At 43.1% G+C, this 11,309-nt stretch overlaps 1 protein-coding gene across 1 annotated transcript; it reads right to left on the bottom strand.

Moving 5' to 3' along the window:
- Positions 1 to 1,801: 1,801 nt before the first annotated feature.
- Positions 1,802 to 10,259, bottom strand: LOC111982402 (SERTA domain-containing protein 2). The gene is made up of 2 exons (XM_024013971.3): positions 10,027 to 10,259; positions 1,802 to 3,291 (listed from the first exon to the last, which is right to left on the bottom strand). Exon 2 carries the CDS (start codon positions 3,285 to 3,287, stop codon positions 2,217 to 2,219), a length of 1,071 nt encoding a protein of 356 aa, XP_023869739.1. The 5' UTR covers positions 3,288 to 3,291; positions 10,027 to 10,259; the 3' UTR covers positions 1,802 to 2,216.
- Between the last annotated feature and the right edge of the window lie 1,050 nt (positions 10,260 to 11,309).

An 11,309-nucleotide genomic window follows, 5' to 3' on the forward strand; every position in this document is an offset into this window, starting at 1 on the left:
ACATCGGTTCAATCCGGTTTGATGTGCAGGAGCAGACCAAACGACCAGGTCCAACCCTCTCACCTCCTCAAATGGGTTTTGAAAAGGACAGGAGTCAAGGGCCTTTGCTCAATTCCTGTTTCTTCTCTCTCCTCCTTTTGACCTTTTTCAAAAGTAATGAGGTAGCGAGGAGAGGGAATGTCGACAGAAATGTGCTTGTTTGAAATGAGATGGTCCTTCACTCACGTGTCATTATATTGATAAAACAATAGCATAGTTTTTAAACGTGCATGATTTTCTACTCCAACAATCAACAGCTGATTCAAAGGGGTTGTGGGATACACTGAAATCACACTCATCGAACCACTACACCACATCGGTTTCCGGGTCACAGAGGACAGACTTTTGCCCAAATGAGAAAACCCTAAAGGAAATGCAATTGAGATTCTCCCATGGCAACCAGAAGTCTTGAACCAGAGTGCAGACTAGCCAGGCCCTTTATCAACTCCAAAACAGGAAATTACCTCAGAGTACCTTTGATTGTCAGGTTATACTAAAGGGAAACCAGACTGTGGCATACCAGCACAGGCCACTAGTAGTCATGGGCACATTTTAGAGCAAAGGTATTCAACTCTTATCTTACGAGGTCAGGAGCCTGCTGGTTCTGTTCTACCTGATAATTAATTATACACACCTGGTGTCCCAGATCTAAGTCAGTCCCTAATTAGAGGGGAACAATGAAAAAAAAACATGGGAACAATGAAAAAAAAACAGCGGAACTGGATATGAGGTCCATTGTTGAGTTTGAGGGTTATAGAGAGTATTAGTTCAAATGGAACACATGAACAGGCTGAGCATTGTTGACATTTCATTTATTGTATAAAATAAATCTACAAAAGTATAACTGCATTAAAGTCATATGCACATTTATACATAAAAATAATCAGATATTTCAGACCAATTAATACATATTGCATAGAACAAGGCACAAGATTCAAGGTCAGTGTTAAAATACAGCCGTTCTTGAAAACAGGTCAACTTAAAAATCGGCGAGATGACTGGAAATGACCACATTTGCTTCCATTTAAAAAAAAATAAGAATAATAAACAATAATGCAAAGAATAGTAAGCAGCATAAAAACAATTGCCACTGACTGACGAGAAATGCTTTGTTTTAAAGGCTTTGGATTACTAAAGTCATCACTGACAAAGTTGTTGGCTAACTGCTTCCCGACTGATCGATTGCCAAACACCAGAGACATAGCCCACCACACTGACTACCGGCATTCACTTCCCTGAAAAACAAAACAAAGGGTAAAATATATTACACAGCATTTCACACATTACTAGCAGAATTTGACTGCATGTTCTGTACAACCCAAATGTTAGTGTCATGTTTGAATAAATATGTGTACACCAGAAATTAATAATAAATAACTTCATAATCACTTAGTACAAATGATTTTCAAAATGTCTTGATGTCTGCAATTGTGTTTGAACTGTGAACTAAAGACCTTGCAAGGTTACCCTTGTATATTTCACTTGATATCCTTTTGAGTCAGATCAGTTGAGAAAATTCAAAAAACATGCCATACAGGAAAAGGAAACGTAGTCCATCTACAAATAGCGAGTTGAAAGCTCACACACAGCAGTATGATAAATTCAACTAACAAATTATGAATAATACATTAAAATATAGAAGGAAAAAAAAGAAACTTGGATGAGAGCTATGAAAAATTCGATAACATTGATAAGCTGTCCATATACAAAATATTGTTAAAGTACCCTCAATTTGGACGCATCAGTGTATACCCATGGTGCTGTATGCAAAAGATATATAATCTTTGCATTCGGAGAAGAGAAAAAAAATGTATGGCTGTGTTGACAAAAAAATAAAAAGCTATAGAAATCAAGGAACAGAGTAATAGTACAGACAAAGGCACTCAAATAAATGCATTCCATACAGTATATTCAACATTTTGTTTCCGTTTTGGAAAGGCGAGCACAACGCATGCACAGTGTAGTTAAAATGTCTCTGGTGAAGTCTCTCTTACAATTTCCGGACATTGAAAAATATACATATTTTTAACATTTCGCCGCCTACGGCACTTTTTATCCGGTTTGTCGTGTTCATTAGGGCGCACCGTAGCAAAACGCATTTCTTATTGGACAAGCAACTTGCCGTTTCATTCAGTTTTCTTCCTTTTTGTGCCTATTGAACACGACCCCGATGTCAGTCAAGACCCCACCAGGACTTCCATAATGTGGTCGAGCTCAGCCAGGTCCATTTTGAAGGGCTGGTTTTGGGCCAGAGGGGGAGAGCCCACCCCTCCCCCGCTGTAACTGGACAGAGTCTTAACCAGGTCGTCCGCAGTGACCACGGGGGTCGTTTTGGACACCCCCAAGTTCGGCGGTATTGAAGAGGCGCCGCAGGGGAGGTTAAAGTCATACATGGACGTGTCGATGTCTGTGAATAGAATGTCGTCCAGGGCAAAGTCAGTGAGGAAGCCCCCGGAGGGCGGCGATATGTCTGCGGGGGCGCTGGGAGGGTCTGCCAACACAGTTTTTGCAGCCTGGCTATCGTCCAGCAAGAGCGACTCCTTGTCCTTCGGGCTATATGTCCTCCCTTCCTCTTTCATGTCCATCCCTGCTGGTAGAGAGGGTGGGGGCTGGGGTGAAGGTGGAGGAGACAAAGGTAGGGAGGAGGTAGTAGAGGTTGTCACTGCGATGGGGCACAGCTCCTCGATCTCCTCCAAAGCTGAGGAGAAGCTGTCCTTGGCAGGAGGTGGGGGAGGCTCTGACAGTCTCAGCGAGACAGGGTGGTGACCCAGGGGGTGGGGTGAGGACGGCGGCAAGGCGAAGAACAGTGGCGGGTCGTCGTCCAGGAGCAAGGCCGGGGTCAAACCAGAGTCCAGCGACGACAGTGGCGAGAGGGGCGGGGAGAGGACGCCGCCGAACGCAGATGTCGGAGCTTCGTGGTAGCCCTCGTCCTCGGTGATGTGCGGTGCCGGCGGCGGGACGGCGAAGAAGTGTGCGCGCAGACCCGCACCGCCTTCCTCTTTGAACTCGTGGTGGATGCGGCGGATGACGTTGTTGATGAGCACGCGGCGCTGCAGGGCTGGCTCGGTGGCGGGCGTCCGCGGCGGCCCATACAGCTTCATCAGGGAGATGTTTAGCACCGTCTGGCGCTGCAGCGTGTAGTTAACCCTTGAGTGGCTGCCCGCGGCTCCGGCCGCTGATGTGAGGAGCGCCTTTCCCTCCTCCAGGCCGTCCTCATCCAGTTTGCGCTTCACGCCGTTACCCAACATATATCTGTGGGAGAGACCAGAAACAAGGTGTCAGGAGAAAAATATATATGGTTGCTTTTACTTCATGTGTGAAAGAGTGAGTAGTAGTCAGTGAGACACAGCTATGTGAAAGAATGACTGCTGGGAGACATACCACATCAAAACGAAGTGAGATGTCAGTTAGTCACACTTGTATGTGTATGCGATATGAGTGTTTAAAATTAACAAACATCTGTTAGATGGAAAACCCCTCGTTCACAGTTTTATCAGCAATATAACAAGTGGAAAACATCAGCTTCTCACTCAAACTACAATACGAGCTTCCTGGAAGCAGAGGGGCTTCCTCGCAAACAGTGACAAGAAATGAAACGAGCAAGCAGCGAACACACGCTCAGCGTCAGTGTATGGGGGGGGCAGGAGTTTTTTTTTGTGTCAGCTGACCAGCTAGCATGTGAGGCAGCGTCAGCTGACTAGGTGGGTGGCAGCAAGCTCTGACAAAGTGGAAGATTCACAAATGGCACCCCATTCCTTTTATAGTGCACTACTTTTGACCAGCTCTATGGGCCCTAGTCAAAAGTACTACACTAAATAGGGAGCCATTTGGAAACACAAGCAAGTTCCCAACTGAACCACCTGACTCAATCAGAATACGGTGCTAACAGACGTGTCAGCACAGGAAACTGACTTCCTGCCCGGACACAGCATAGAAAACAGTCAGAGATGGACCTGCTGTTTTATCGATTTACGCTCAAAATGGTCACATTTGGGCTTTAAAAAATAAATAAATAAATAAATATATATATATATATATATATATATATATATATATATATATTAAAAAAAAATAGTATATATATATATATACTGAGTTTAAATCCATTTGGCTGAGGTGTATGTAAACTTCCGACTTCAACTGTGTGTGTGTGTATATATATATATATACACAGTGGGGAGAACAAGTATTTGATACACTGCCGATTTTGCAGGTTTTCCTACTTACAAAGCATGTAGAGGTTTTTAATTTTTATCATAGGTACACTACAACTGTGAGACGGAATCTAAAACAAAAATCCAGAAAATCACATTGTATGATTTTTAAGTAATTAATATGATAAATATGATCTTTGTCCCCTTGTGCTGATTTATTTAGATTTTCCCATGATGTCAAGCAGAGGCACTGAGTTCAAAGGTAGGCCTTTAACAAGAAATTTGTGGAGTGGTTGAAAAACTAGTTTTAATGACTCCAACCTAAGTGTATGTAAACTTCTGACTTCAATTGTATATACATACACAGATTCTTGGCAAAGGAGAAATGGTCAGGGATATTTTTATTTCCGCTCATGAAACATGGGACCAAGACTTTACATGTTGCTTGCGTTTTATATTTTTGTTGTATGTAAGTAAGAGGGAGATCTATATATATACATGCATACTGAACAAAAATATAAAACACAACATGTAAAAAGTATTGGTCATATCCAATGTTTACTTTGTTATTTTATTTGGGGCTATGGCAGTCAATTGATAATTTGTCTGACATAATGAATCTTCTCACCACCACCTCATCTCTGCTGTCACATCCAACCTGGACCGACATTTGATTTTAATCCAGACGAGAGCGCTGATGGTGCTTTCAAGACAACTGGGAACTCTTAGAAATATGGAGGCAAAATCATGACATCAGTGATCTTCAGGTCGGACAGTCGGAGCTCTAGAAAGAGGCCCGAGTTCCCGAGCTGGTATTCTGAGACGGATGACCGTTTTTTTTTGTTCCCCCTCGCTCTCCAATAATAATAGTTCTCTCTGAATCCACTGATCTGTAGAATGTTTTTCTATTTCCCCAGCATGCTTGTGTTCAGTTTCCCAAATATGTCTGTTACAAAAGGCAAGGAGACACTCTTTTCATTACACAGAAAGTCAACCAAGTCTGTTTTCTTTTACATCCATTGTGAATGACAACAGTTCCCCTCTCAATGCGAAAAAAAAATATTTCCAACACTCCCCCTCAATAGCCCCAAGCCTCAATGTGAAATAGAACGTGGTCATGCTCTGAACTCATATCTCCACAGTTTTGTGAACAGGCGTGTGCGCAGTGAATGTGGTTTGATGTACTTTACAATTAACCTGCTGCAGTACATCTCTGAGTTCTGTGCACAGCTCTTCTGCCCGCCAGTTGCTCTCGATGTATCATACAATGCGTCCATATGGCAGAGGCCTGCCCGCCATAGATGGCGCCCCCATCTGTGCAACAGTATATCATTCAATCCCACCGAACCTGTTTTTCGTCAATATAGCCACGCAGCACACTTAACACGCCCTGTGACGTTTCATGCTCGGGAATCATGAGACAGAACAATATGTCCTTATGAATGACATCCCACTACATGTATAGCGAACAAAAAAGTAAATGCATGGTCATCTCAGCCCTCACACACCGTTTTCACCATATCAATTGCGGCCGGTAATATCAAAGTCTGCAGTAGCGTGTGGTTTCATAGCGTAGCGGGCAACGACTAAGTGCGGCGCTCTCTGGTTGAATTTGATCTTTTAAAATTTAAATAATTTTCCCATTTAGATTTTTAAAAGGTAAACTACATTACAATGATTGAGATAAAGACAACATTTTTTTTTTTTTTTTTTTAGAATGATGATTTCTTTTCAGGATTTGGGAAATTCTCCCACGGCCCCATTTTCATACCAGGGACCCCTAGTTTGGGAACCGGCGCACTAGAATGCCCCCCAAACTGTCACCTAAGATGGAGCACGGAGCACACCTCTCCTGCAGTGCATTGTCTCACCGGTACGTGTAATACTACCCCGCTACATAAACTACTGCACACAGCCTGCGAGAGACTCGCCCCTTTCAGTCCGTTGTGTAACGTGTGCTACCTTGATGAAAGCCAGAGGAAAAGAGATTCACTATCCCATTTCCAAACCGTGTTCTTGTAGAGAACATTGCTGTGTGTGTGTGAGTGAGTGAATGAGTGAGAGAGAGAGTGAGAGAGAGAGTGAATGAGTGAGAGAGAGAGAGAGAGAGAGAGTGAGAGAGAGGGTTTGTGTGTGAGAAAGAGAGAGGGTTTGTGTGTGTCAGCTTTGCTTAGAGCCACACACGCCAACTTGGACTCTGAACACTGAGCACACCAAACCCCCCCCAAGGGCCCACACAAGGAGGGAAGTGCATGCGCGTGGCTGGGGATAGCTCCACACTCGCCTGTTACCATGACGAATACAGTCAGCAGGGAATCCAGGGAGAGAGAGGGAGGAGGTATGGATGAGGTAGGGAGGAGGGACAAGCAAGGGAGGAAAGAAAGAACCAAAATGTTTCTCCACTCAGGCTGCCATCACTATTGCAGCTGGTGCTGCTGCTTGGATATGAAGTGGAGGTGAGAGAGCAACTTGTGTGTGTGCAGTGCACACATGGGGTGCATCCAAAATGGCCCCTTATTCACTAGTGCACTACTTTGATGTAGCTAGGCTACATTTTGTAGTTGTTCCCTCGCTGCAAATACTATGCCTCCACATACCTCCCCCACTCAGTAAAATTATTCATCAGCCCCCTATTCCACCCCTGCTCCGCTCACTTATTCCTTTCACACGTGGGGCCCTTCGACGCTGCCATCTGCTGACACTGTCTGAAGACGGTTGAGAGATGCAGAGAGAGAGAGAGAGAGAATAGAGAAGATTTCGGGGATTTCGGCTGACCGGGAAAAAGAGGGGTGACAAAGAGAAAGACAGAGGAAAAGGAAGGTGAAAGGGAGAGTTGAGAGAGAAGGGAAAAAAAGAGCAGCAATATAGAAATAGGAACACACCTTCCGTTGACAAAAACAACACAAAAGTGTCCAATTACAACAGCATTCCAGCCACACAGAAGGCTTTCTTTCACTCCATACTCGCAGCAGGCTTACAGCGATGGCACTCAGATTACACTCAGATTGGGACGAGGCAATGTCCACCCCTCGAGCACATGACCACTTCAAACTCATGTCCCAACATGAACTTCTTGGTTCTCCCAAGAGCTCTGTGTTCCGATACACCAGGGTCGTATTCATTAGTGCACACCGTAGCACAACGTGCTTTAACTGGAGAGAAAAAAATATATATTAAAAACAGCAGTTTCTTATTGGACAAGTTCAAGCAGTCCCTCCCCGTTTGCTTCCGAGTGAATACGACCCAGAATCCGTCCACATGTTATTGATAATTATTCAGTAATGTTATTTCAGTGTGTACTTCCACAAAGTGCCAGGGATTTGTAGAGCCCCATCTGAGACACGGTCAAAATGTCATTGGATTTTACTTTTTTTTTTTTAGGGTGGTAGCAGGCAGCTGCATGCCTCACATACTCAGCAGGCATCGTCATCTTGAGGAGGGTCTCGGTTGTACACCGATTTCTAATACAAAGTCTGCTGTGCACACTTAGGCTGGAAGAGCAATTCCAGATCCTGCACCTTTCTCAATGACACACAGTGCAGCCTGCACCGGAGATTGCAACCCTCATTCATCAACAAGCCTAATCATTCTATTTCCCACACTATTTCTTTAGAAAGTTCTGTCAGACTTCCAAGTCCTTCAAGAATGCAGTAAAAGTTAAACATTCGTATTTGGAATGCAAGCATTTTCGGCATTTTCAAATTTGCCCAAAACGTTCCTGGAAGATAATAATTTTATGCCAGGTTGAAAGACAAGGTTCACTATTGGGCTCTGGTCATGCGAGAAACCACACTCAGAAGCCAGGCTGGCCTGGCATTAGGATTGTTTGCCTAGGTTTCTCCAGCAGGCAAGTGGATGCTTGTAGCACTGCTTTACTGGGCTTGTTTGGAAGAGACTCCAACTGCGTCTGAAACGGCACCCTATATAGTGCACTACTCTAGACTAGAGCCTTGGTCAAAATAATCTGACTATACAGGGGATAGGGTGCCATTTTGGATGGACCTAAGCTTGTTTGGAAGAGACGCAAAGTTACGGAGAGTTATTTTGATTGATCACCAAGAGGGGGATTTCAGAGCCAATTTGCTGAAATATTTAGGTGAACTTCAGCCCTCCTGCTCGCACAGCAGAAGAAAAAGAAAAAGAGGAACGAATAGTGTTTACTGGAAACCAGAGCAGACAGAGTCAAGGAAGCAAAGGTGGACTTTAGTCACGGAGATGGAATGCAGAGTCTAGTAGTAGTGTGGACTGTGTGCCTACTGCAAATCTGTGCAGATTCCTTGTGGTTGATCGTTGCATGTTCGTAGCCCTTTGGTGGATTTCTTACTATTCTTTTCCCTATATTATTAATGCCTCACTCCAATTCTTTGGTGTTTCTATGGGCAATTCATGCACATGTTGTTAAAATCTTTATCATTATTAAATCAAATTGAGGAAATGTTGCATTCGGCCTCAGAGTTGAACTACGCCACAATCATTTACAATGCATGCAACGGAACTCTACACAAAAGAGAAAACATCCATATTTCCCTGTGCAAATATGAATGTCACTCTGCCCTGCAGTTGAAATGCAAATAACACTTTGCACTGTTAGGTTCCTACAAGGCAGCAGTCAGAACTAGCCCTTTTTGCCACCCACATCTCTGAACCAGCGCTAAACTATTTGGAAATCTGAACAGCAGTATTTAAAAGCTTTACAAAACAGTCAAACAAAAGCAGAGGGCTGTATCAGATTAATTCAGAGGCCCCATTCCCCCAGTCAAGTCTGTAAGTATGGCGTACTCATTAACTTTTAGCCTAAACAGTTTGAAAAGGCATGTAATGCCTTCTATTTTCTAAACTACTCGTTTCCAGGAACTATGGCTCATCATATTCCTGTAAAAGGTGACAATGAGTCACTCAAACAACAACTACAATGTTATGACCAAATCAATATCTGATGAGTCACAACAAAGCTACGGGCAAGTCTCAAATGTAAAAATATGCAACACTATATAACGCTCCTGTACTTACAAAGTAGCAATTGTACTGGGACCCACATGAACCGCAACGTTTTCAGTGAACAAAATTATATTGGTGTGAAGTTCCTCCTCCCACTCCCTCAACGAGTTACATGCCACCAAAAAGTGGTTTTGTAGCCAAGGCCCTATGATCACTGTTGGTATGACATGGCTCTAGCATTTGAAACGAAACAAAGTGGGTGTCACTTGCTCTTTCAAATGTCAGAAAAACATTATTCAGACATTCCCACTACTGGAGCACTAAGACTGCGGGAAATCGTACGGATGACTAGCCTACTAACAACGATTTTTATTTATTGATACATAAATTGAATGGTTTTGGTTCTCTGTAATGCCAAAACGCATGTTTGATCAATTCACTGTATGAACTGTCACTGACGTATTACTGTAGCTGTCACAACAGCTGACCTTGACCTCCAAAGGCAAACGCCACAGATAGCCTATGGCTGTGATGGGGGCGCCATAGCCTACTCACCGCCACCTGCCACAAAGTACTCAGTCGGCTCTTCACTGACCTGGCGACTTAAAAACAATATTACGTTCTGGTTTCAAACATTAGGGCCTCTTTCCACATGCAACATAACAGACAAGAAGCTAAATGTATCAAAAAAGCCACTCAGATCGAGGTGTTTTCTCTCTCGACTCAAAACACAGCAACAAAATGCGACAAAATGCTTTAAAAAAAAAAAGAGAATGACAACAGGTAAATAACGGCTAATAATTCATTTATACGTAAATTAACGCGTAATTATTCCATGTTGAAGCGTGTTTAAATAATCCTAACATTGGTGAAAGCAACGCAGTCATAAACTTACCACATGTAGTTCCAGCAAGGGTTTCAAATCCTGCATCGGGGTCAAATTGACGCCAAGAACAGAGGATCTACAACGAGGAACACCAGACATCGAACTCTTCGCCGTCTATACTTTCATTTCCCCGCCGCGGTTCTCCAAAATAGCCGTGGAGCTCCACACAATGGCGAGCTGTCGAGGAGACCGATGAGTCTAGTCACAGACAACTATCGTTCACTGAACAGCAGGACAGGCACTGCCGGAGCTCTCTTTTTTTCTGCCGATAGACCGACAACTACACTGGCTAGGAATGACGTAAAATGAAATTACGCTCTGAACTGACAGTGTTGACTGGTACGGTGGCACACGCCTCACCCCCATGTAGCTTGGGAAGCCACTAGTGGGCGCTATGGATCTCCACTATCGTCTGGGCTTAATGTGCCCAGCCGGTAATACACTAGTGTCCCCCGGCGAACGGTTTGTAGTTAAAACATTCGCTATTCAGGCTGCAAAGGCTTCGATTTCCTCCTTAACTCGATTTAATGTCAAGGCTACAAAAACGGGGAAAATATGCGTACTTTCTTTTTGAAACACCATTTCCCACCACCATGCTAAAGTGGCTAAATCACGTTCAGCCAATCAGGTTGAAGCAGTCTGTTTTTTCCACCCCTAACCTAACATAGCAGCGTAAAAGAAACAAGGATAGTTTCAAAATAAAAGTTGTGCTTACTGAACATAGTTTTAAATGACGTATTGGATTTGTTGGCATGAACTCGTTTACAGAACATTATTCCGTTTATGAAGTGAAATTATAAAGTTACAATTTGATTGAGTAGAATGTATTTTTATACACAGATGCAATGTGCAATTAACGTAATGATAGTTTTGTTTACAGGTTTATTAAATGATATGTTCATAAATGTGTGCAATCTGAAAAGTGAAATTAATAATGAAAAAATAAAACAAATTGGATCCGAATGCTCTTACTAATCACCCTATAATATGTTCATAAATGTGTGCAATCTGAAAAGTGAAATTAATAATGAAAAAATAAAACAAATTGGATCCGAATGCTCTTACTAATCACCCTATAATATGTTCATAAATGTGTGCAATCTGAAAAGTGTAATTAATAATGAAAAAATGAAACAAATTGGATCCGAATGCTCTCTCTATGCCTGAGGACACCCTGGCCTGATGATTCCTCCTGGCTTTGCCTGGCGTGCCCTGGACTGATCCCTGACTACTATGACACTTACCACCACACCCACATACCTAACTAACTAACTTAATTGCATCGGTGGTAA

This window comes from Salvelinus sp. IW2-2015, linkage group LG21, assembly GCF_002910315.2.
Source record: "Salvelinus sp. IW2-2015 linkage group LG21, ASM291031v2, whole genome shotgun sequence".
Classification (NCBI taxonomy): Eukaryota; Metazoa; Chordata; class Actinopteri; order Salmoniformes; family Salmonidae; genus Salvelinus; species Salvelinus sp. IW2-2015.

What these genes read in the sequence shown, in the direction of transcription:
- LOC111982402 (XM_024013971.3), bottom strand. Translation starts at nt 3,287, where the DNA reads ATGTTGGGTAACGGCGTGAAGCGCAAACTGGATGAGGACGGCCTGGAG.